General features: G+C 40.0%; 1 protein-coding gene across 11 annotated transcripts in view; it reads right to left on the bottom strand.

Annotated features, from left to right (window-relative positions):
- Positions 1–8,096: 8,096 nt before the first annotated feature.
- Positions 8,097–27,243, bottom strand: part of FMR1 (fragile X messenger ribonucleoprotein 1) — a gene marked incomplete at its 5' end in the record, with an annotated part of 36,523 nt that continues 17,376 nt past the window's right edge. For 3 of the 11 annotated variants that reach the window (XM_082680611.1, XM_082680605.1, XM_082680612.1), the window contains 9 exons: positions 8,097–10,712; positions 12,580–12,662; positions 13,159–13,341; positions 14,884–15,079; positions 17,595–17,681; positions 20,805–20,939; positions 21,644–21,753; positions 25,131–25,209; positions 25,307–25,477. In XM_082680611.1, coding sequence (XP_082536737.1) covers positions 10,551–10,712; positions 12,580–12,662; positions 13,159–13,341; positions 14,884–15,079; positions 17,595–17,681; positions 20,805–20,939; positions 21,644–21,753; positions 25,131–25,209; positions 25,307–25,477 — 1,206 coding nt within the window. In that variant the 3' untranslated portion in view covers positions 8,097–10,550. Of the gene's footprint in view, positions 10,713–12,579; positions 12,663–13,158; positions 13,342–14,883; positions 15,080–17,594; positions 17,682–20,235; positions 20,299–20,804; positions 20,940–21,643; positions 21,754–25,130; positions 25,210–25,306; positions 25,478–27,243 lie in introns of all 11 variants that reach the window. The other 8 variants (XM_082680613.1, XM_082680614.1, XM_082680615.1 and 5 more) reach the window with 8 other exon arrangements.

Here is a 27,243-nt window from a genome sequence, read left to right as displayed (position 1 = left end):
GGATGCTGATAAGATCCCTCACAGACAACTGAAGTTGGGGGTGACATATCTAGCTTTGTGATAGTTGGCACTATGGTCACTGCCCCAGACAGGTACAGTCTGTCCATATCTGGATTAGGAAAACGGAGAAGTTATTCACTCCTCAGTGCTCTCCTTGATTCACAGGTTTGAATCTGTCCGTGCCTCACCAGTTGGGGCCCGTGAGCTACCCTCAGGAATGAACCAGACCTGATTTTCTATCCTGGAATGTAAAGTTGCACAGAGACCTGGGCTAACAATTCCTTTACCCAAGGCAGTCTGTTCAGATGAAGGAAGATGGCTTCAGGACAAAGGCGACTTTGTTCATCAGCATAAAAATCACAGAAGTATCCCCCAACTTTCAGAGGAGGTGTGTGGCAAACCCAACATCAGAGTTGTCTGCCCAGTGGGAAAGGACACCAGATGCCATTCCAAATTTGTGTTTATCCACATTTCTGTGATCCATGCAGTAAAATCTTCTTACTCAGCATGGTCAGTGCAGGTCCAAAAAAGGAGGGAAATTATTATTATGTAGTATGGCAGCCAGGCAAGTGTGCCACTCCAGTCCGTTGTGGAGAGCACGATTGCCTAGCAGCCCCATGGTGGTGCCCTGCAGGCTCCACAACTGTGTTTGTGCCAAGGCCATATTGCCTATAGACTACTTGCAGTCAGTAATTGAGCACGGTGGAGGTACTAATGCAGATTCGGCTCAAGAACTCCCCATCTGCCTGCGATACTTGGAACTGCATTATAGTCTAAGATCGTTCTTACCCAATTCTCCTTACTTCCTTTTCCTTCATAGATGTCAGATCTGCATCATGGTCTGAAGTCTCTATTGACCTTCTCTGGCATGTGGCAAAGGTAGTCCGTCAGAGCCTTCACTTTACGTGTGCTATGTGATTGGAGGAGGTGGGCGGCAACCCTATACCTAGAGAGTGTGTCCAGACTATGGAGGGGCAGGGGGGCTGTGAAGTATATCTGCCAGTGTGAGCCAGTCCTATCTTTTGTGGTGTGACCAAGCTAACCCTGAATGCCATGCTTGTGTAGCTGCCACCCAATGCAGGCTCTGGGGGTGCCAGTAGTTTCTTGTGTGTCAAATGACAACCCTTCATGGTGGTTTTGTTACTGTGGTGGGTCTGGATGTGGGTCCCGTAGGTCAATATGGCTATGATGGCTCACAGGCCCGGATGAGTTTCTCATTGCAGATGCTTTGCTTTTCTCAGGATGTGCTCTTTTCTAGGAGACAAGTGCATATGTGACTTATTAACTGAGCTTGTGGGTGAGTTGTGTTTGTTTCTATGGGGGTATGACTTTAATAGTCCTGCGTGGCTTAGTGACCTGACTAAAGAGTGAGGCCATTAGCAGCAGCCCCTGAGTCTATGTAAAGGGATATTTCATTCATTGAAGAGTGGAATGCTTTATGACCAAAAAAGCACTGCACTTCCACACAATGTGCAGAGCAGCCAGTGCCAGGGGTTGTCAGCATTTATCACCACATAACAAATGGCTTAGCAGTATTCCACTGAACTTGCTCACCCATCAGTGAAACAGGCTTCCTTGTCTGGTACCAAGTCTCAAAGTTGAGGCCCACTCGAGCCAGTAGCTCAGGCAAAGCAGGCAATAGGGCCATCTCAGTACCTACTGGCTGGGCAGCCACGTGTTCTTGCAGTTGGCTTGACCCCCCGTTGGATGTACCATTTCCATTTCGCATTTTTTTCGGTTTGTTGCACTTTGTCAATTATTAAGCTACTGTATCTCAGTTCCAAACCATCCTTCTACACTCTACTCTATGAGGCTGGGGCTGGGATTCTGCACACCACATTTCTCCTTTGCCGGTGCTGCCTATTAGGGTCTGCCAATAAGAGGCTCTAGAAGGAGACTGGAAGACCATGGTTCTTCACTCTGGCAGGAAGAGTTTGCTCCAGTAGCAGCTGCTGAATCCAATTTCCAGATTCCGATCCCCCCCGCCCCGCTCTCAGAACCAGCATTATCACGTCTCCTTGGTGCTCTAAGCCCAGCCACATGGGGGTCTGCCTGCATGTTATCAAGGTACCTGTACCGACCGATAGTACCCCTTTGCTTGAGATCTGGGTTTTTACTCTGTGGCCCTCATTTTTGAGCCTTTGGGTTCTCACCATCCCAGCCTCCTCCCTTTGTTCCCCCAGGCCTCAGGATGGTAAATGCTTCCCGCAGAACCCACCTCTGTGGAAACTTAATGCTTCTGTTTTGCATTTTCAGTCCTTTAAGGTCTGTTTAACCAATCCCTGTATTAAATTCTCGGTTAAAATCACTCGTGTGATTTCTGTTTTCCCAACTGGACCATCACTGAGACACCCATCTGATGGAATTGATTTCAGTAACAACCCCACTAGCAGGTTGGGAATGTTGGATCTGAGAGTCACACTTTTCCCTTCAGTGAGATAATCTGTCCCCAACAGGGCCAATAATTGTCATTCACAACGCATGTACCATCCAGTAGTGGTGAGATGACCCACCCCCAATATTGGCAGAGTCTTCTTGTCAAGAGACATCAGATGTGAGACTGGTCACAGATAATTAAAACTCCAAGGGATCAGAATGAGTTGGGGGCGGGGCGGAGCTGGTATTGTTTCATTGCTTCTGTGGCTGCTTCCTGCTGGGGTCCCCAATCGAATTTGGCTACCCTTCTGGTGACTTACAGATTCTTGAGTAACATTCCTATGTGCAGGATGTGCTGCCTCTAATACCCGAAGAGGCCAAACAGGCGATAAGGGCTCCTTCTGTGTAGTTAGTGTTTGAAAGGTCAGCAGTTTTTCCTTATTAGGTTGTGGAATATCTCTTTGGGCTGCTGCTCAGATAGCCCCCAACTTATGCACTCCAGTGGCCTGGCTCCGATATCTATCTTCATTCAAGGCCCTGCCACTTGCGCTTAGAGAGCATGCATTATGGTGAAAAGTTTCCTCTGGGCGCCACTATGGAAACTGTCATCAATGGAATGGAATGGGCTTTCCCAACGTATTATTGATATATTGCAGTATTGCTGGGGAAGTTCAACATGCCTGAGGTAGGACAGTAAAAGTGAGCTCCCTGCTCTGCCAAGTGAAAACAAAATAATTTCTTTTTTCTTCTTGGAGAAATCTAGAGCAAGGAACATGAGCAATGTCTAGGGCTATTCTGTCCAAGAGTAGTATAATGTGAGCCACACGTGTAATTTTAAATTTCCTAGTAGTCACTATATTAAAAAAAAGGTAAAAAGAGACAGGTATAACTAATTTTACTAACATGGCTCAGTTAACCCAATAGATCCAAAATATTAATATTTCAGCACTTAAATATAAAAAATAGGTATTTTTCATTCTTTTTCTCAAAATAAGTCTTCAAAATCCGTTCTAAATACATGCATTCTAAATACACTGAGAATTGCACATCTCAATTCAGACTAGCCTTTGATCGCTCAGCAGCTACATGTGGCTAGTGGCTGAAGGCCCGGACAGTGCAGCTGCCGGCCACATACTGAGTGCCGGTAATGGATGCAGTCAGTTCAGTCACCTACTGGTATATCAAGTGCTTTGAGTGACATGGCGGCCACTATTAAAGCCACAATGATCTGCAATCAGGGGCCACAGACACTGGATTTACTCACTGGCTACACAGGCTGGGAGTTGGAAGGTAGTATGCGCTACCACTCCCTCCTGGCAACGGAATAAGCCTTGCGGGTTGTCTTTCTCACCTACTGGTACTTGATACTGTTTCAGCTGCACAATCCTGGCAGGCTCTGAAAATACAAGAGGCTCTGTAGTCACCAGGAGGGATGGCGATGACCACACCCACCCGGCAGATGAGGGTACTATGCTGGATTGAGGGAACCCAGCATGTCTGTACCAATCCTGCAGTCTGACAAAGGGACCATGAGCACGGTCCCATCAAAGGGGCCAATGGCATCTGAAGCAACTGTGCCAAGTCTCTGGGTGTAAGTAAAACCAGTCTCAAATCCTGCCAGAGAAACTTACTGTGGACCCATCGGGTCCAAGAATGACAGCTCCTTGGGCTCCAGTGGCTGCCAGGTCTGCAGAATCCTCCCCGCACCTAAGTTCCGGAAGACATGGACTAGGGCACAAACTCAGCAATCCCTATGACGAGGGCAGAGGACTGGCCCCCAGGCCGAGTTTGCTCTTGAGGGCACTCAAATGTGGATTGAAGGGCCCTCTAGCAGTCGGGCTAGAAAATCAGTCTCCTGGGTAGCACAGAGGCCTGTGGGGCTGGGGAGTCTCATTCCAGCTGCATTAACGTGTGCTTAACTGCTTCGCTTCCTCCCCTGCACCCTTCTCCAAGGACACAGGAGGCGGCTTTGGAGACTTGCCGTCCAGGTAGTGGGAAAACTAACGGCCTTCATCACCCAGGATCTCCTTGCGTCAGCTCTCCACAGGGGTCTCCTTGATGCCCGCTCAAAAATCAGTCATTTTTGATTCCTGCACCCCTACCTCCTCTCTGCAACCTCTTTAGAGTGTTTTTCCCATCTCTCCTTCCTTAGCAATCCCTTTGTTCAAGGCCCAGAGCCATAACAGTGCTGCCTGAAGGAGCCTCAGAAGGACGCCTGGAGTGTTCGCCTCCGGCCTTTTCATTTTCGCTGGGTCCTGGGGCAACTTTTACAGGGCCCCTTATCTCCTCTTCCTCTTTTGGGTGGGGCCTAAATCAGCACCGAAGGATTATCCCATCCCTCACTCCCGGGTAGAAGTAGCAAAGTTAGGGACGTCCTGCTCATGTAAGATCCCACTGGCTTCTCCAGCGTTCTCTGAATTAAGGTCACTTGCTCGCAAGTTATCCCTGACGCCCAGGATTTTCATACCGTCGGTCTATAGTGCCAACGTGCCTCAAAGCAGCTGCGACCTCAGTAGGGAAGTCTCCTCTTTGTGGCTACGTGAATCTGATTTCCCCGAGCATCCGATGCAAGCCCAGGGCAGGCACATGTGCTCTCTCCCCATTGGCTGGACTAGCCAGTTCATTCAGCAAACGGAAATCTGGTGGTAAACCTCAAATGCTGGCCATTCAGTGCCACTTACCTCATGGGTGTAGCTTCTTCCATCACGCAAGCTGTTCAAGCCTCATGGGACTGCTGTGACTATTGTTGGGAGTCCAGTTCCCTGTGTTTTGAAGCCCCTCGGTCTGGACCTCAATCCCTCACCCTCTGCCTAATAAGCCCCTGGGCGGTACACTGCACAGTGCCAGGTTTCATGTCTGAGGTTAGGTTGCATCTACTGTTCCAGTGGCACTTGAGACCAAGGGCTCTTTTCTGTCAACTTCTTTTCCCTTAGGGCTCACAGGGCTGACTAACTTGTAGGGAGGGCCAAGGGATGGAAGAGTCTCTATCTGCCTCACACGGAGGACTTTCCAGAGCCTCTGTGGCACATGGTATGGCCCTAGACCAAGGCCGAAACATGTTCACCAGTGATTTCAGCTCAGCTAGGCCTCCCACCGCTAGCCCTAAGAGGGGTGTTGTGCAGCCCTCGTATGGCTTAGTTGATCCCTTTTGCAGTTTCCCAAAGGCCAGAGCTGGAATAAGTGGAGTTTGCCTCATGTGGGGCACTCACGTGGGTCACGATCTGTGTGACTCAGTGGGTGAAGGCAAATAGCACACCAGCATGCAAGAGGGGAAGGTTTTAATGAGGGAAAATTACCAGTAAGGGTCAGGAAGGAGAGGCATGTGGACGCCCATTCTCTCCCGCAGAGACACATGCAAAGGCCGCCCCCCCCACCCCCACCCCGCGTGCTGCATCCCTGGGGCTGGGCTCCAGGGGAAGGTGTATCTTCCCTGGGAGTCTACCTTTCCACAGGGCAACGCTGATGGTGGTGGCCTTGCAGGCAAAGGATCAAACCAGGGCTCAAATGCCAGCTGTCAGGGGAGCTGTCTGGGAACACAGCCTGCTAGCACCTGTGACCTTTGGGAAGCTGGATTTGGACTGTGGGGCAGAGGAACGTCCAGGAAGTTGGATGTGGGCCCAGTCCCTCCTGCTAGGTGGTTCCAGGCGACCTGACAGAGGCTCCTGGAGTGGTTGGCAATCCTGCCTGTCCCTCCACACTCTTCAAGTGTAAATCTGATCTCGTTTAAAACCCTTCAAAGGCGCCCAAAAGCCAAACCTCTAACATGGCACGTAGGCCTTCCTTGGCCTTATCTCTCGTCTCACCTCTCTCACTCTCTACCTCAAATTCCGTGGCCTAGCCACACTGAAGCTTCGGGAAGCTTCCCAAACTGACTTTTTCATGCTTAGATCAATGGCCCCAGCCCTTTTTATCCTGGCTAACCTCTCCAACCTGTCCTCCGTCTTAGGTAAGATTTCACTTTATCCGAGAAGCCCTTTACTGACTCCTCGCCACCCTGATTTGGGTTGTTTCTATGTGCTCCCACCTCACCCTGTGCATCTTAGTACTTACTGTACCATGTGCTGGAACTGCCCACTGACTCACTGAGCTCTCCCACTCGACACTAAGCTTCTTGAAGGCTTGAAATATTATCTCTGTATTCCCAAGAAGCCTGTGAAGTGCTTGCTATATAGCGAATGTGCACTAAATATTTAATGAGAACCAGATGAAATCAGGCGGGTGCTTCGTTAACAATTACTCTGTAGTTTTCTCCATATAAAACATGAATACCTTCTTAATGCATATACGACTTTGGAGTTAGGATACCTTAGCAACCACTTACTTAGCCCATGAAGAAACTGGAACCTGGAGAGGTGACATGACTCTTCTAGCAACCACCGAGCTAGTCTACGGCCTGGTCAAGTGTGGGATCTACCTCCTGATTCCTCCCTCTTCACAGTATAATTCCTTAGGTTCCTTTTTATCACGTAGTATCCATGCTGAGCTTGCAACTTTTAATGATATATATTCCTTGAGCACTAGTACTCTGTTCTTTGATGTAATACCTTACAGGTTTTGATCTCCAAGGAAATCTGACAAAGATGCCTTAGTATTTCCCAAAAATAACACGAATTTTTTTCCTCCTCTTACCATAAACCATCTATGTTCTGTATGATACTGAACAATGATGATATACCCCAAGTTCTCAGGATTGCATGTAACCATCTTCTGTTGACACTTACATCTTCCTTCCAGTTTTGGACCTGTAATCAAGCGTATGGTATATAGAAATTGGTGGGAAGACCTTTAGGCACTTAGTTTTGAAGCCTATCTTTAATCATTTAGCAAGTGCAACTTGCAAAGACTTTTAATGCCTCTCCCATTAACATAGAACTCATCAGCATAAAATACAGATTTCCCCGTTTCTTCATGGAAAGTTCTGAGAGAAATGGAAAGTAGATCTCTAAATAGCCCCCAATAAAATTTTTAAACAGCCCTAGATAAACACACAGAGGGAAAGACGATCAAAATTTAAATACTGGTACACATTAAGCCTTCTGAGCAATCAAGACTAGCATCTGGTAATGGCTATTTCAGAATAACTGCTTATCAGAGGCATCAGAGGGTCATGAGGGAAAGATGCTATTTATGGCCATGAACCAAACTGGCTCAAAAGTGATCAAATCGGTATATTGACTCTAAAAGGCACTATATTCCTAACCACCAGGAACGGGAAGATCATGGTCAGATGGGAGAAATGCCTCCGAGTGAGCCAAGTTGAGTCTCAAGCCTGCTGCCACCAATAGGTTGTTCACGTGTAGCGAGCACTGAAATGCGAGACCAGGAAAACCCAACAAAGTTACTTGAGGATGGCTGCTATTTTTCAACATAGACATATTTAATATTTTCCAAATGGCAAGGTAAGTTTATGTGTGCTCAGACAAGAGTATGTGTTTAACACGGTTTAGTAGCATCCTATGTAATTAATGTGTTCAAATTCTCTAACTGGGGATATGCAGAATTAGTTTCAAATATCTACTTTTCTGCTTTTTAAGGGCACATAAAAGATTATTTGCAAGGCATAATGTATGCTTTGCATGATTAATACCTCCCCCCATCGTTAATTTTTGTTATATTTAGAAATTTAAGACCAGGAGCAAACATCTGTCAGACTAATTTTTTGCTTTTTCATAAGTGCAACTTTTTAATAAAAATTTACATCTAGATAAACAATCTTCAGATTTTTGAAACTTTAATAAGATTTTAAAAACATGACTTTGAACTGAAAAACATACACGTTTAGCACACAAATATTGTAATATGAATAAACTCCAACTCCGTTTGAAAACATGTGACTCAAATTACAGTTTTAGAAGTTAGTAATTCACATTTAAGCAAGTTAGCGCCTTGCTGAATTCAGCCTTTGTAAAAAAGAGACTTAGTGCATATTGTAATGGCACAATGTGCTTTTGTACCATTTTGTTGACTTTTTTCACCTTATTAAACAAGATCAAGTTCTTGAAAGTTGGTAGATAACGGCTAACTTCCTATGACATGTGAAATTTCCAATGGTAATACAGTTACATTTTGTAACAGAACGTTTTATAGATTTCTTTTCCTATCTTAAAATTTTAAAAGCAATCATTTGTAAGGATTGCATCAACGTCAATTTAGCAGAGGAAGATCAAACTTTATTGAAACTGCTTGCATACAAAATATATTGCACTATAACCAAACAAATGTCAACATAAAATCCAATCTGTTGTTGCTAATATGTACAGAGAATATTGCCCAAGAGCAGTTACATTACAAGGTCATTCTACCTTGGTTAATTATCTACAGTATTTTAAACCAAACAGCTTACAGATGATGTGTGCAAGGTACCAATTTCTGTTTTCAAATACTATACATTCCCAGAATAAATAACTAGAAATCAACATTAATGTTTGGCAATACTTTTAAAAGACTTTTTAATATTCTTGAAATCATGTGCAGTTTGTTGCCATTTTTATATGCTTATTTGTATGCAAGGAAAAGTAACCGTAAAATGAAAATTCAAAGAAACTAACCCACAAAATACATCAGAGGCAGAACTTCGGTTTGTACGGCTCTGTACAGATTCAGTGGTACCCCTACTTGGAGTTATTTTTTAAGAAAAATATAACATCTTAGAGTGAAGGTCCTTCACATATTTTTCCTCTGTAAATCTTGTTCATAAGAAAAAAAAAAAAAAAAAGAGAGACTCAAACCCAAAATCCAACACATCAAAAAACTAAAGAAAAAAAGTATCATTTGTTAACCAATCCTAGTCTGCTTTCCAATTCTGCTTATACATTTGGACCTAATATTTCAAAGTTTACAAAACATTTAACCTGCTTCCATTGTTTCTTAGACAAAGTACCTGTACTTCACAGGATTATTATGCACACATGGAAATGACCTTCCTATCTCCCCCAAATAAGCTTGAAATTAAAGTATGAAAAACTTCACAAAACATGGGGAGGACAAAATAAAAACAGCTCTAATTTAAAACTGGTCATCAGGCCAAAGAGAAGGCATATCCTACTAACTTTTGACCAGGAAGATTTGCTCCTAGCTGAAAATGTTTTAGCCTCTCTCAAATGAAAAGACAGTTATTTCTTCTCCTGTCTATATAGAAAAATTACACATCCCTCTCAATAACACTATTTGTCAAACTTCAGTGCAACAAAACAAAAACAAAAACAAGTCTTATTCTTTATACTGCCTAACCTGATGTTTATGTAAGAAAAAAAAATATGGAAAGCATGCATTCTTCTATAAAGTACTAATGTTTGACAGGGTTTGCTACATCTTTTAACATTTAGTGTTTCCAACTTATCTTCCCTGAACTCTGCATCCAAATATAATATTCCTACCTGCCAAGATATAAAAAAGGCACAGATCATACAACTTTTTTTTTGCTAATGAAAATGACAAACGTCACATCACACACATCTCAGGGTCCACTAAAATACTGGAAAAGTGGACCAAAACATAAACTGACACAGGACATGAAATGTCATTGGCCTTCCGTATGAGACTGAAAACAGAAGTGTAATATGATTACCATAAATGCTATTTATTCAGAAAAACTGAAATGTACCAGTGAGTTATCACCCAATGCAGGGTAACGGTCCAAATTAAGAAAGAATACCACTGCTTGGTATTTAAAAAATAAACCAAACGAAAATCCTGTCCTGAAGTGCTAAGTATACTTAATTACTTAAAAGTAATGTTTCAGGGGCTTCTCTGGTGGCGCAGTGGTTGAGAGTCCGCCTGCCGATGCAGGGGACGTGGGTTCGTGCCCCGGTCCGGGAAGATCTCACTATGCCAGGGAGCGGCTGGGCCCGTGAGCCATGGCCGCTGAGCCTGTGCATCCGGAGCCTGTGCTCCGCAACCGGAGAGGCCACAACAGTGAGAGGCCCGCGTACCACAAAAAAAAAAAAAAAAAAAAAAAGTAATGTTTCAAAATTTTAAGATCTGTTTCTTTGTGCAAATCTGAAAACTGTTGCTTATGGCCAATATGACAAAAAATAAAATTCTTAACAGAACTGGTGTTCATTTCATGCCCTGTGCCACCTTGCCTACTATTTGTCTTTGGCCTAACAAAGTTTCTAATATGGAATAAGAATTACGGAAATGGTATAGGGAATATAACTCCAGAATTATGCCGTTTAGGGTACTCCATTCACAAGTGGTTGCTGACCATCCGTGCTGTCTGGCTTTTCCTTCTTCTGGTTACGATCTTTACCCGTACGCAGCCGGTTACCTTCACCGGAGGTATTCTGTAATGTTTTAGTGTGGACACTCCTTTCATTATTGCAGTCAACTCTGATCTAAAACAAGTTACAGTTGTTATATACACAGACCATATCCTACTGTAATCTGTAATTGGCCTGATGAGAAATTTAAGCCCGAAGGGTAAATTCCACATCTTAAAAGGGGGATATGGGGGTGAGAATAGAAGAAGTGCAAGAAATTATGGTCAGGTAGGATCTTTATTTGGTTTCTGATTTTAAAACACTCTTCTTTAACTGGAACACACTGGTCATCTCACTGTGTCCAAAGTTAGATAAAAACTCACAATCCTGCCATGTCTTCTTCTAAGCTTTAGTTGACATCTTTCTGTCTATCATGAGTATAATTAAGTTTCCTTACACTGAGGGCTCTCACTGTCTTACAATAAAAAAAAATACGAGCGTTGGTTTCTAGTAGCTTCAGTAAGGCTACTTACTTGCCGTCAGTAAGGCAAGTCAGATGATCATACAACTTGAACTCTGAAGAATAAGAATGGTACAGGGAAATTTGAAGACACTAATGTGTGGAAGAACTGGAATCCCAGGAAGAGTGTAGAGATGAATACAATTTAAAAAATAATATTCTGAGATTTATGCAATATTTTAAGTGCCAACACTGAACACTTAAACACTGCTAAATAGACTTCTAAATGCTGTACAAAAGGAAGATAATATTGACAAATGGGCCTAAAACAATTACAAATATTGATCTGCTTCAAGTACAAATGTGACATATAATCCCAAAATGGTTTGCTGTAATTTCAAAGTGTGTTTAAGTGTTGGTCCTGGGTGACTGTTTTAACTGTTGGGTTGTGAAGAGCGGAATTATAAAACTGGTACATAAATGCCTTACATCTCTGTAAGGCACATGTGTGTGCATTATTTCATCGATCTCTATCTACGTCTAAGGTCTTTTCTATGCTGGTCCTTAAGAACCAGCCAATGGTTAACACCTACTTACAACCGCTATGAATTCTAAGAAATACTCCATCATGGAGTTTCTGCCCTTAAAAATCATCTCTCACTAATCTTGGGTATTGGTCCCAAACCAATCCATAGGCATGAAGGAACCCTAACTACTTGGATTAAGTCTTCAGAATTAAAGAAGCAGCAGAAGAGAACATGGGTTCTGGGAATCAGATACCAGTATTCAAATATCACTCTACCGTATGCCATCTATGTGATTCAATCTTTCTAAACATCAGTTTACTCACCTATAAAACAGAATAATAAAACTTTTTACACTTCAGGGGGCTGCTGAAAGATTAAGTAAGATAAAACACACACAGAGCACTCAGCAAAGGTGTCTGTCTGGACACGCTCAGGGGTAATTTTCAAATTACTTAACAATGGGTTCGGCACAGGTGATTACCACTTGAGATGGGGTTCTCAGAATAGAGGCTGGCTGTATATAAGCAGCTGACTGATTCAGCAAGTACCAGCTGAGTGTCAACAGCCCTGTGTATCATGATTATTACCCTTGAGCCAGACACCTTTTTTCTCTTACTTTCCACTCAAAGAGGACACTCTATCCATGTAACTCAGGGGAGGAGGGACCCACAGGGCTGACGCAAGTCTCTCTTGGTTCATTCCTGGATGTTTCTTTTCTTGGGCAGTTGGTGGGGGGGGTGGGGGGGGCGGTTGGACCACCAATGTGGTATTGAAGTCACACTGAGGCTGCAAAGTCTTCAGAAATACTGAGACTGCATATTCTCTCGAGAAATCTTCTTTGTATACTTGTCGCAAAGGACTAAGACTGCCCACAAATGTAGTGTTGAAAGGAAAATATTTCAACGTACCAAATTCACAACCTTTGAACATGCTTAAAAATCAAGTAAAATAAACTCATACATCTCAAAGTACTGTAACTCAAACAATTGAGATGGAAAGAGGCACACAGGTTTACCTGGAGGGATCCATCTGCGGCTCTTCCTTTAGCCTCTCTTGGATTACGTGGACGATTATCTGTTCGGGAGTGATCATCGTTTCCTATAGGGACGTTTTTAAAAGGTTCGATGGTCACTGATTCTGACATGCTTATTGGAAGTTCTTTGTTCCCCCATCCTCAATTTATTTAGATCCACCACAGAATCTAACATAGGATCAACAACCTAGTGATTCCAGTTACACACTGGCTAATAACCTAGCATGCTACCAAGGAACAGAAAATATTTCTAAGGCATCACAATTCTGCATCAGCTGTTACAGGTCAACCTGAGCTAATGATCAGACTGTGATGTTTAGAATACCAGAAGAGGTGAAACTAGTTATCAGTGTTAATTCATGTATTTATTCTATGTGAACCAGAGGGAAAGGAAGGCTGTCTAATATTGCCAATTGCATGAGCCTTTCCCATGGTGACCAGTACAAAACCAGAGGAATGGGGGTCTTGGTAATACATCACTGAATCAGCAAGGTTCTTCACAGAACTTCAGACAGCTGTTACAACTGACCTTCATTTCTCGCCTAATGAAAACCTCTGTACCTTTGAAGCCACCTCCGCGTCCTCTTCCTCCCTGTCCTCTTCCTCCACCTCCACGCCGTCGCCCGTCTCCTCTGCGCAGGAAGTTCTCCCTCTCTTCCTCTGTTGGAGCTAATGACCAATCACTGAGTTCATCTCTGTGGTCAGATTCTGTTTCAGAAGCATTTGATGCTTCAGAATTAGTTCCTATCGAGAGTTAAAAGTTATATACCGTTGTCCGACTTAAAAAAAAAGTTAGGTTAACAGAAGCTTCCAGAGACGTTTCAGGGGTAATCCATTACTCTTCCCAATTTATAAGCCCACCAAAGAGTATTATCACCTTCCATTTTGTAAAACAAATTATCTTAAATTCAAAATGAAGGTCTCCACAATATTTGAGGTAATTTTTGTTTTAAACATTTTTGGTTCTCATTAAAAAAAATAAAAGATTTTATTAGCCATCTAAGTTCAAACCTGAGTATGCCACATCATTAAACAGCTGTGCTCCTTTAAACATCTGTGCTCTCTGGAGGAAAAGTTGTCTACAACAGTTAAATGCAATACCTTGATCAACAAAACCTCTATAAAGAGGGTTCCTTTTAACAAGGTTTGGCCCAGGCACAGAGGGGAATGCATACATTTTGGTCACCTCAGAGAGGGTGGCAAAGGTGGCCACCATGGCTACTATCTCAGGGAAGGGTCTCTTGTGCGATAAGGGATTGGACCTAGCTGAATGGGGATATGCTTGCCTGATGCTTGGTCCACAACCTTCCCTCCCACTCCCACTGGGATAATTGATTATTATAAAGGATTTATTGTAATAAACTTGTTATGCCTGAGGGTCTGGGTTAATGACATAAGGGATGGGAGTGGGGAAAAGAGCTCCACGGTGACGGGGGACTTCAACAGCATAAAGAACAGACTGCTGGGAGAGGGATTAGGGGTTAGGTTCAAGGTTGGCCTTAGGAGTAGGTGTCTCTCTCCCCGACTCCAGAATATCAGCTCTACTACCTCTCTCTCTTCCTCTGTTGGAGCTAATGACCAATTATAGCTTCACCATTATAGCTTCATTCCTGTGGATCTTGAAGGCTTTTCCATCTTAAAGAGTTCCTTTTTGAAATGCAAATATTTGTGAGATGGATTATACCTTATACCATCATAAGCAAGTTACATAGTAGATACACAGTTGAGCAAGAAAGACAGTAGGCACTGGCAGTGGGACAGCGTTCAATGAAAGGTACTGGGAGAGAAGAAAGAAGCACTGAAAGAAGAGCTGAGAAGGCAAAGAGAAGCTTCGCCTACTTCTTGACTGTGCCTAGGGCTCACTTTGGCCATGCCACTCAAAATCACCTGACGAGCCACAGGATGCAGACCCCTGATTTACACAGTCCATCCAGCAAGTATGACCAGCACATGCCTGACAAAAAATGAGCCACAGTACACAAATGAAAAAAGTTTTGGCTATACAGTAATAAAATCAGGAAAGGCCTTAGGAAAGTCATCAACGTACAAGGGCTTAAGCAGATTTATCCCCAGTCAGAATGTGGACAGACTCACACCTGCCCTGTGAACTCTATGTGTTATTATCAGGTTTTTACTCTATGTCTCTTGCAACACAATTTGACGCACTGTGAATTGGAAACCATGTAGTGAGAAACTGTTATAATGGGGTTCTAATGAGTATTAGAGATTAGCAGCTATTAAGTCTAGGAACAGATAAAGTTACTGAGTAAAATGCTTAGTTTGTACCTGAAGTATATCCAGGACCGCGTCTGCCGTGCCCCCTATTTCTGTAAGGTCTACTACCTCGACCCATTCCTTGACCATCATCAGTCACATAGCCTTTTTCCTTATCTGTACGATTTGGTGGTGGTCTAGAACTAGCTCCAATCTGTCGCAACTGCTCATCAATTTGTAATCTCTCCAAACGCAACTGGTCTACTTCCTATTTAAAATATACAAGATAACAGTAAAAATAGTTTGACATTTTACTTAAAAATACCTTTCTCCTTTTCATCAGATAAAAAGTATACTGGAAATATTTCAATTTCAGTTCTAAATTTATAGTAAACACTGTTACACAGAATTATCAGGAAATTGAATGGTCTCCTTAAAAATAAATTTACTATAGATAACATATTATTGATGTCCAGAATTAGAGATATAACAAAAATACTAAGCATTAAAATTATACTGATAGAATTTAAAGTTATTTAATTTGGCACTATTATCCGATAGATCTGCTAAGGCACAAATATGCTAGTTTTTGGACCTCTTGATAATAGGATATTGAATAAAACAACTCTAAAACGTATGAATACAGATAAATGACATTTAAGGTTTAACCAGCTAACCTTAAAAATCACACATTGTAAATAATCTTAATTGAAATAGATTTGCCACTTAATATCTTAATTAACAAAACATTGAGTCTGGGCCATCTTCTGCTTTCAAAGAACATATACTATGGCAGGTCTTTGGACGTGACTATACAATTAAGAAACAATTATCTTCGATGAACTGAAAATGTTTATATTCCTTATATAGGGGAACTATTTAATAGTTGACAAAAACAAGTTGTATATCTTATATCATGCCTTGAAAACCTCTTAAAGACTACAACTCTGCTAGAACAAGTATGACGAACAGTATAGTCAGTTGATCAAAATATACACCTGGGGTCCATTAACAGACCCTCACACACAATGCTTCCAATATGTTGGGTTCTGTCAAATCCAGATGAAGTCTCAATTCTAACCCTTCTTCCAATCTACCCATAAGCATCTATTTACTAGCTATAGGGAACTGGATCCACAACTAGAGTAGCACTGGGTGTCTCAGTCAAGCAGATGCCGTCATAGGGACCGTCCACATGAACAGTCACTGGGGAAGCCTCTGTAAAGCTAGGTTCCTAAAATCTTGGTTATGGCAGCCTCAGGAAAAGGGCAGGTAAGAATCTAGATGAGCTTCATCTGTGCTCTGAACCAGAATTTGTTTTACAGAGGACTTGAACAAAGAAGAGACTGCAGCTGAGTGAGTGGCTTACTCCAAAAGTACAGTTAGAGCTCATGGAATGGGTGTATCTTGCAAAACAGAATGGTAGTCCAGGTTATCCCACTGGGGCAAAGCAGTCACCTTTTGGTGAGAGATGCCAAGCCCACTCGAGGGAAGATCTGGTGATGGAAAGAATGGCAACAACAGGACAGCTGCTGATAACCAAAAAAGATACTCAATTGTGAAGAATAAATCAAAATATCTAAGGAAGAACATTAGTCAAAAGAACAAGGGACTGATACAATGCAACCCTAACTCTCCAGGTCTTCAAAATTATTTAAGCTAAGAATATGAAGAAAAACACATACAACAGATTACACATAAAACACACTTTAAAACAAAAGTGAATAAGCAAATCAATGGGGTATCCTATCCATGCAAACCTTGCTGGATGAAACCTCCCCACTTGCAATTATTAACTGACCACCATAAGAATGATAAGAAGTGCCTAGCTATTGTATTTTCCTTCCTTGTTTACATATAACTATAAATTATTTAATTTTATTTCTTTAAGAAATCAGCAAAAAAATTCTTATTAAGATAGCATCATAAATAAAATAGAAACTTGGATTGCTTTAAAAATACTATTTAGTACCAGTTACAATGTATTTTTGATACATATGGATACAAAGAAGAAATTATAAAAGTGACATGGGTGAAATTCTATTTTATCGAATTACAGAACATTTGGCCAAAAGAAATTTTAAAAAGCACCTAGTCTAGGGAGGTGATTTGCCTATAGACACAGAGCTAGTTCATGGAAGAAGAGAGACCCCAAGCAAATCACTGGATTGCCAATCCAGTGCTCTTTCTGCTATGCCTTGCAGCCTCCTCGTTCCTGCTTTCCAGTTTGTAAGCTAGAGGAGGCATAACTGTACAAATACTAACTAAAATGTGCATTTATAAAACAACACAAATTGTTTCTATTTTGTAATAACAGAGTATAGAGAAAATTACGAAGGGTAAACATTTAAACAGAGGACTTCATGAAACCCTGGGATTTCCTTGATAAATGACATAAAAGGGACAACAAAGGCAAGTGTTACAGACACGAAATTTGTCCTGGAAAAAACTCACAAGGGCTAGAAAGGATCAATGGGATGAAATGTATTTTTGACAGGATTGTCTAAAGTGAGTATAAGGGTTTAACAGAAGAATAATGGGAAATAGGGGAGTTTCTTGAGAACTGGGATACTGGTCCTTAAATTTATAATGATGGAAAACTGACGTGTTTTCAGAAGGAATATAATAAGCTAAACGAAATGAACATTTTTTTCTATTATCTTTTACAGGTCTTTGATTATCATGTACAGGCTAGTATGAAACTTAATTGCTTTAAGACTTACTATGGAGTTTTTATATTTTAGTGCAAAAGGTTTCAACGTTAAAGTTCTTCCTGTCCTCACCTTTAAATAGTTCAGGTGATAATCCAGAAGAACAGTGGCATTAGCGATGCTGTCTTTTGTTCCCACAAAAACAAATGGTACCATACCCTGAAAAAGAGATGGCAACAATAATCCTATAAAATTAATGGTGAATTAATCTGAAAAATGCAAATAATGACTAAATCCCTAGCACAGGGTCTGACAAACAGTAAGTACATGAAAGTTTGTTGAAAATATAAACCAATACCTAAAAACAAAAGTAGTTGGTATATTTTACCCACCTACTGTGTATAAGGACAGATCAGTATAGCAACCCTTAAATCCATCAGGTTACTATGATATAAACACTACTAATAAATGTTGGTAAACTCATAAATTATGTAACTCAAAATTATATAAGCTTTAACATGAGAAGCATAAACAAAACGAATACTTTAAAATACTCTTAATCATTTACTACAGATTTTATCTAGATCAAATTCTTTAAAAAATAATTCAAAATTAGATACCAGGGTACAAAAGTAGAAACTAAATCAACTTTGCTAGCCGAGTCAACAGAGTACAAACAAAACACAAACAAGAAGAATAAGAAATTAAAATGCACTTAGTAATTATTCTGTGTGGGGGAAAAAAACTAGGCACATCCATGAGCATAAAATTTAGCATTTCAATATACTTCCATAATGCGCTCTGAACATAGTAAAGGACTGAATCATCAGGAAAGTTTGATCTCTCTATGGTACTACTTTAATATAAGGATAGATTTTAAAAAAGGAGTAGACTAAAAATGTATACTTCTAGCCCATCAGTACAAATGAGAAAAAAACTATTTCTTGTCACAGTTATAGGGAAGCCTAGGCCAGTTGTGCAAACTAATAGCTGGCAATTATGACATTCAAAGTTAAGAATAATTCAATATTCGGCTACTGATGAAATTCACATGGTTACTGATATTCACAAGTGACTAAAGAAAAGCACACAGGAGCTTTGATGTAGATACATTAGAATTCTCTAGGTGAAGTTTCTAGGTGTGAGAAGCCAAGAAGCTTACAAGTATCACCCTTTTAAAAAGAGCATTCAGGGCTTCCCTGGTGGCCCGGTGGTTGAGAGTCCGCCTGCCGATGCAGGGGACGCGGGTTCGTGCCCCGGTCCGGGAGGGTCCCGCATGCCACGGAGCGGCTGGGCCCGTGAGCCGTGGCTGCTGCGCCTGAGCTTCCAGAGCCTGGGTTCCGCGACGGGAGAGGTCGCGGCGGTGAGAGGCCCGCGTACCGCATTTAAAAAAAAAAAAAAAAAAAAAAAAAAAAAAAGAGCATTCATTTGATAGGTGTGGGTACCGCTGGGCTGCTTTTGTTTGCTTGCGCTCAGTACACAGAGTCTTACATGCATGTGGGGTTGAAATAGGTTTTTTCTTTTTCCTTCCACATGAACATGGCTGTTGATAGGGTACAAAACTAAACAATTAGGAAATACTGCTTGCAGACTGACATCCATCTGGTAAGCAAGGCACTGCTTCCTAGTAACAACAACCACCTAATGAATCAGGTGCCATTGAAAACCCATGAGCTTCACATGGATTTTTTTTTGATTGAATAATATATGAACTATGGAAACAATCAGGCCTATGACTCAGATCTTTTTTTCTCAAAAACATTTCTGACGGTTGCGTTTTTCCCCCAGCTTTGTTACAAAGCAGTTAACCATATTATTTTCCAAAATGCCCTATGATGAAATGCTACGCCCTTCCCCCTGGGTCACATATGACCAAAATAAGCTTGAAAATCCTATGTCACAGATTTAGTTGATCAACTGTGGAGCAAATAATGAAAAAAAATTCTCTTTCAACATTTCCAAACTGTTGATGTACCCAAGTGCCACTCTAATTTAAGCACATTACTAGTGGACCAGAATGGTTAAATTACGACAAAGAAAGGCAAGAGCAGACACCAGGAAAAAGTGATTTCCTGTTCTGGGATGAGAACTGGCCTGCCCAGCAGAGAGGAATATCCAATCTACTTGCGGTTATATTTCTTTTTACAAAATGGCATTTTTGCTTTTAATCTCTTGTGAGTCATAATACTCTCCCCATAAACAGTTCTCACAGGCCAGGTTGAGGGCGGGTGTCTGCCCTCAAGGAACTAACAATGTGACGAGATAACTAGTAAATATCTATGTAGTAAGCGCTACGATAGGGGCGAACACATCGGAGCATGAAAGGGGGAAAGGCTCTTGAGCCCGTCAGGGGGAGGGGACCTATGGAAAGTATACAAGGAAAGCTGCACAAGGAGTACGGTCAAAGCAAGGTGGCAGGTTGGAGGAAAAAGAGTGCGCCAGGCAGAGGAAACATGTGCATACGTCTAGAAGCAACAGAGAGCAGAGTAGTGTTTCAAGAACTCTAGGTACTTCAGGTATGGCTCAAGCCTCTCTCAAGTACAAGGGAGAGGAGTGGTAAGAGATGATATTGGTCAGGGGACTGTGAAAGAAAGGCCCTTATTATAAGCAACAGGAAGGAATATGAGCTTTTTCCCAGGGCAATGGGTCCACGAACCCACAGACACTCCTCCACATCCCCCAACTCTGACGATCATTTGTAGTCTTTCTTAACCAGGGGAATAAACATTAAAATATAAAATTAAAATGTATTTTTCAAGGAATGTTTTCCTACCTGCCAAGCCTTGAGTTCAGGTTTCTGGGATTCCCCTGCTACAATTGATGAAACCACTAACACCTAAAGCAGTATAAGGAATGCAAGTGATGTCATTAACTATAACAAACGATACACAGAAGCCTGAACGCAGGACTTTCACTGCAGGACTTCTAAATCCATTTCTAAACAATTAGGTTAGTTCAAATATTGAAAGTCAGTTTTAAAAATATGGTTTTAAGTAGTAACTTATGCATCTAACAGAGGGTACATTTTGAGCTACTACAACCTGTAAAATTTCAAGAGCTACAGCATGAAAAAATAAAAGTCCACCCTCAAAAGAAAAATGTGACCACTGAATGCAACCCTGTATTTTATGTTTACAGCATAAGATTTGTCACTGTGAATAAACTGAAGAGTAGTTATCACTTTGGTTTGTAATATCTCATAAGCTGGCAATCAGATTTGAAACAAATATAGCATGAGTAGCCTTATGAGCCTAACCACAGAAAATACCCAAAACACCAACTGTAACATTTGGGCTGAAGAAATGACTTTTAGTATAATTCAAAGTGACCATTATTTCTTACCCTCTGGACTTTTGTGCTGTTAGGCTGAGAAAAATGAGTGCTGTTTTCCTTTACATCTATATGCTTTTTTTCTTCTGAAGGAGTAGGTCCAACCCTTGAGTTACTGGAAGGTAGGGAATTTGGTGGCATAATTTCCTTGGTGAAAAACACAAAACACAAAAGAGAAAAAAAAAGGACCAATTTCTAAGACTTTATTTAGCTCCATTATTGTACCAATGATCATATTTTTAAGAACAGAAGCTATTATAAACAGTCTTGGTAAACAAACTTACAGAATGCAAACATTATGCAGTAAAAGCGCACAAAGATTTAACTTCAGCTAAAAGAACCTTGACAAAAGACTATGAAATATATGAAAATTATGGCAATTTGAAAGGATTTTATTTTAAACAGTACCATTGTACAGAAGAGCACGCCCTTACCCCCCCACCCCAAATACTTTAAAAAATGTAAAGCACACAAAATAAGCAGACACACAAAGTAAAAAAGCCAAAGGATGAAAGCCAGAAGACCTAACTAGTGTCCCAATTTTGTCTCTGTCAGGAACATTAAGTAATATGTGAAGAGTGCTTCAGACTTTTTTTTTTACATTTGTGATTACTCATGTTGAAGATCAAGAAATAAGGCTTAAAGGGGTTAAAATTACTAATCCACAATCACAGCATTAGAGAATAAACAGAGGCCGTTATCTACAACTGCAATTAACTGGAATGCCTGATAGACTTTTTACATTCACATTATGTGCATACTGGAGGCCTCTAAGTTACTATCTCAAATAAGACAATAAAAGACTTTTACTTTTATTAGAGAAACCAGAAACATACGCACTAGAAACATACCTCTTCTTGTGGAACATTTTTCTCATTTTCAGCTTCAATTCTCACCCTCACAACTCCTGACTTGTCCACAATCTCCTGAATCAGTTTTCCATTTTTTCCTATTACTTTGCCTAAGGTAAGAAATGAATAATTCATGTTTGGTTTTAAAAACACATACCTCAAACCAGTAAGCACACCCCACCATAAACGATCACATTTTATATATACGTATAAAATTTCATATAATTTCAGTTCTTTCTTTCTTTCTTCCTCCGTATCTGTCTGTCTATCTATCTCAAAACCAAAACAGAGACTCTTTTCAAAAAGACAGAGTCAAACTGGCTTTCCATTTTATGAGGTCATCATTGTTCAAACTCCTCTGGTCAGGTATTAGAGTTGATTAATACTTGTGAACTGATAATACTTGTGAACTGATACGGGCAATTTTGAATTTTTAAGGCAGTTCAAAGATAGGCTCTTATTTGGCATAAAAGGGCATATTTTAAATGTTCAGGTATAGTGGCGTGTATCATTCTTTCTGCAAAGTTCTATAAAAGGAATTAAGGAAAAGGACAGATAGTAGAAAATACATTGGCTTCGTTCTTTGACAATTTCAATTCTATCTGTACCTGACTGAAATCTGCTTCTTTGCCCATGGCAAAGATTTTTAGAATTTTATATGGCATATTTATAAAAGGTACTCTAAGTTTAAAAGTGGCTTAAGCAGCTATAAGTACATCTAAAAGTACACATTCTTCAGGCCAATGTGTTAGTGGGCTACTACTCTTGTGCATTACTCACAAATTATATTAGTATGTTAGAAGGTAAAGGGATTAGTCAGAGTAAAAGATTAAGAAATCACACTTTTAACTTAAAACCACAATGGAAAAGCTTAAAACCAATTCAAGATTAAGTTTTATCAGTATCATCTGTTAAAACTCCAAAGACTTCAAATACCAGTAATGAATGGGCACTCGATTCTCTCATTTTATAAAATTTAATCATATACTTAACTGGGAAATGACTGCTTTCACAGCCATCATCATGCATTAGTGTAAAGCAAGACATTACAAATATTAAGAACAAGGGATTCTAGAAATCTACATGTGAATTACATCTGATTCCAAGGGCTCTCCCAAGGTTCTTAAAGCACCCAGCACTGGCCACGCCCATCATGTGCTTGCCCCACCATTTCACCTGAGGTAGGGATGGGGAAAAAACTGGAATCGAAAATTTGCTGAGCCAATCCTAAATAAGAATGCAGGGAAAGCCCTGTCAAAGCACAACCTTGTGGTTCTTCTAATCAGCATAGCCTTGGCACTCTTGCTTTGCGTGCCAGCCTCACTCACCCCCATAACCTCTTCTGACTGGTCATAACCTGCATGACTGGTCAGTGGTCAGGGAAAAGAACTGACACCACTAAATCAGGACTCCTGATTTAGGTCTTTCTGTCAATTATTTCAGCTCTTCTTCCCTTCAAATGAAAAGGGGTGGAGGAAGGAGAGAGTCTTCCCATGGTTTTTTTTCTTTATGTCTATAACACTTATTAGACCAATTCACTGTCAAAGTGGGTGAAAAACAAGCAAATTTTTAGAAAAGAAAGATAAATCAGTGTACGTACCAAAGAGAGTTTGTGGGAAATAAGAGAGATCATAAGTCATATTGTGGGACTTGAAAACTCATACAATACTTATTAGACATCTCCCTATAGATCTGCCTTGCCAAATTTTATACAAAAACGCTTTCTGAAAACTCCCAACATTCCCAGTGCTGGAAGAGACAGCCTCTAAAACAGAACTGTCTTATTTTTCTAGGTAGGAACAAAATGAAAATCAGGCTTTCTGGTGAAAGGTCACTGCTGGGATCCTCTTCTGTTTAGGTAAGACCACAGGTAGAATCTACTTTTAATAGCAAATAATCCAATTCTACGTTACATAGTTATTTCCAATTCCCAACTGACAGCTTACTATAATTCTGCTCTACCGAACTGGAATTGTTTTGAATAGGGGAAGGAAAGAGAACTACATTTACAGAGTCCCCTACTATATCCAGAGCTTATGTAATTATATCTTTATCTATAACTATCTATCTATATCTTCCTATTTAATTATCACAATCCTATACGGTAGACACTATGATCACATTTGTTTTAGAGGTGAGGAAAGTAGACTCAAGGAGGCTAAGTCAGTTGCCCAAGGCCAAATAGCGACCAAAAAGTGAAGTAGAGCTGAAATCTGGATCCAGCGCCTACACCCAAGACCTTTCCCTATCATCAAGCCATCTCCAAAATGAACTTTCGTGAATCTGACACATAAGTTTTTATTCAGTAATTTTTGAAAAAACTGTCTAATGGTTATATTTTCTAAGAATTTCTAAATTTAAAATAACTTTTCTAACTATAAAATGTAGGCAATTGCTTGACAAACTGCAAATAAGAGGAAAATAAATATCATTCACAACCCCACTTATCCTGAGGTAACCAGGATGGTGCTAATCACACATTTCCCATACACACAACTGGTGTGCAAGTTACCTCAGTAACATTACATAGTCATGCTCTTCGGTTGTCTGTAGTATATAGTTGAGAAAATAATTCTGCATTATTTCACTAGTATTTTATACTCCATCTTCAAACTAATTGTCTTTGGGAGAAAAATACTATTCCAAGTGTTTTTTAATGGCATAGGAAGATGTTTATAATTCTATGCTGATAAAAAGAGCAGGCTAAGTAGAACTGAAAGTAGGTGAAAAAAATGCATAGAAAGTCCTTATCTTCTCCTTTAAACATTCCAAAGGGCATGCATTACTTTTTATAATCAGTCATGATATCAAGTTAAAAATTTTTTTAAATGTATAGGCAGTGTGTCCCAATTTTATTTATAAATTTAAAACATATGTAGTATTCTTGATAAAACTGCACTTTGTTGATATGTTCTACTAAAGATAAAGAGTTCCCATGTGTTTGCTGGTACTCGTGATTGGTGATGATCATGAAACAAGTCAAAATGAAGAATTACAGTTGACGTTGCAGAAAGCCCTAGAGACATTCGGAATTACTTCTAGCTTTGGAACTTATTAGATTTAAGTAACCTATATTCAGATCTTCAACTCTGAGATAATGAAGAGTGCTATCATTTTATAGCCCCATTAGAGAGATCAAATACCAGTCTATTCCAAAGTATAAAAAGCCCCCAAATGTCATTAATTTTGAAAAAAACATATTTAAGATATAAATACATATAGTGAAGAGGCTGTGCAAAATTTATCCTTCCAGGAACCAGTAGGTTTGAACTAGCAAAGCAGTATCTTTTGCACACCTTCTGAAAATGTAATCTTTGACTGTATTTACCAAATATTTTTTGTACACTGTAGCAACAGACTATTTCAAAGACTAAGCTTCAGCTAAGTGACTCCCCAAGTGAGTGAAAATGGAATTCTATCGGTATAAATAAACTGTTTACCTAACTTTTGCTTTTGTAGTGTGTGTCAAAAGCAATTGACGACTCACCTACTAAGTTCCTTGGAACTTGTATGACATCTTCAGCAAATTCCAGAAAGCTTCGAGCCTTTTTCACTGCATCCTGATCCTAATACAAATGGGGAAAAGATTTAAATCAACAAAAGATGAGCCAGCTAAAATACTATTTTTTATTTTAGAAAAACACTATTTAGTAAAATATTTACCTCCCCATAAATATGAAATGTGCAGGTATCTTCATCTAGATCGATAGCTGTGACCCCAGGTACCTTTCTAGCTTGCTGAATATTAGCACCATGAGTACCAATAGCTAGACCCATCAGATCTTCTCGTACGATAAACTGTTCGTGAAACCTTGAGGCAAGTTGCCTTGAACTCTGAAGAGAAACACACATCTGATTAGTATGCTTTATCAACTATTAAGACAACTGTATTTAGGTCAGCCATGTAAATTATCTTGACCCTGTATATCAGGGACCTATAAATCAGTTTCACTTGGAAACTAACAGGTTTAAGAAAATATTTCGCACAGCGTAAGTACTTTTTAGGTCACTAAAGGTCTATGCCATTTGATATATTTTTGTTAACAGGAAAGGGCTTGTTGACAATTTTCCAAGGTAACTTTTGCAAACCTATTTGCAAGGCTGCCTTAGTTAACCAATGACATCAATGTAATACTTAAGAAGCAGATCAAATGTTCCCAAATAAAAACCAGCTCACTGGGTCTGACAGACTCAATATTAATTAAGTAAAAAAAAAATTTAAATACCATCTTTACAGAAAATTGTATTCATTTCATTTTTTTAATTCATTTTCATTGGAGTATGGTTGCTTTACAATGTTGTGTTTCATTTCATTTTATTAAAGGATATTGGTGTGTGTGTGTGTGCATATATTTTTTTTTCTAGAAACAGTGCCATTTACATAACTTATCACTAGATACTGTGGGCCTAGATAGTCCTCTGATGAAGTGATGACATTAGAAAGACACCCTCCCACCCCCATCCCCAACCTGAGTAAAGGAATCATAAAGATTTTGGTATAGTAATTAAATTGAATGATCACAGAGTATCAAAGATTTACAGCTTATCTTACATATGTGCCTGCAACCTAAAATGAGATCAGAGTCTGTAAGACCTTGTGATCTGGATCCACAAGTAAGATGAATTCTTTCAAATATTCAGTGATGACTGAACTAGGTTATACTGACACCTCAAACTTGTGGATAATCACTCTCTTTAGATAGTATTATCAAAATTTAATGTTTAGTTCTAGCATGCCATTAATGAAAACCAAACATATTAGTGGCTCATGTTGAAAAATGGAAATTTCGTATCTGAATATGTGGATCTCTTGAATATTAGTAGTGAGAAAAGATAGGCATGCACGCTAGTTTCTCATTATTCAACATACCTGATAATTTGAATGAATGAGTGTAACTACTATAAACAATTTAAAAAGTATAAAATCCTTTTTTGTAGATTAGAGCAACAAAATGTATCGAATATTCCTAGGACTTTTCAAGAGGTCATGTTTTTTGAGTCCTGGTTCATTCACCTGGTTCATTCTTTTCAATTGATAATTCACTGATAAATGATAAGCCAAAGGTATGATAACAGACCATTTAAGAAGAATTAGATGTTTAAGAAGAGGTAAATGAGTATATTTCCACAATACTCACAATGAAAGTAAGGAGGCTGTTCTGGCCTAAAAGCTATGAGAGAATCACTAAAGAAACCACAAACTTGTGAACACAGGGACATCAAGAAAGAATGAGAGTAAAAAACCAATTAAATAGACCTCCATATGGCCGTAAGGAAAACAAAGTAGCAAAAGGAGATATGAATGTCTCCTCTCCTGCTGAGAGTTCAGCGATCACATAGTAAGTTGGAAGGTGGCACGTTTCACAGGGTTTTACAAGAATACAGCCTTTAGTAGTAGTCACCTTCTCTCTTAAAATGCAGTTTGGAACTCCTTTTTTTCTTTACTATTTCAACTGCATGGTGTTTTCCCTCTAACGAAATGAATAATGATGAGGAACTCTGGAATCTGACAATAATATACTTCAGTTGGCACATTAAACTAAGATCCATTTAGTTTCTATGGTAATGGATGGAAGTACTAAATAGTTATCAATGAAAAT

Source organism: Grampus griseus (genome assembly GCF_964374135.1).
Source record: "Grampus griseus genome assembly, chromosome: X".
Lineage (NCBI taxonomy): Eukaryota > Metazoa > Chordata > Mammalia > Artiodactyla > Delphinidae > Grampus > Grampus griseus.
The sequence above is the reverse complement of the archived record's forward strand: the minus strand, read 5'-3'. Positions and strand labels throughout refer to the sequence as shown.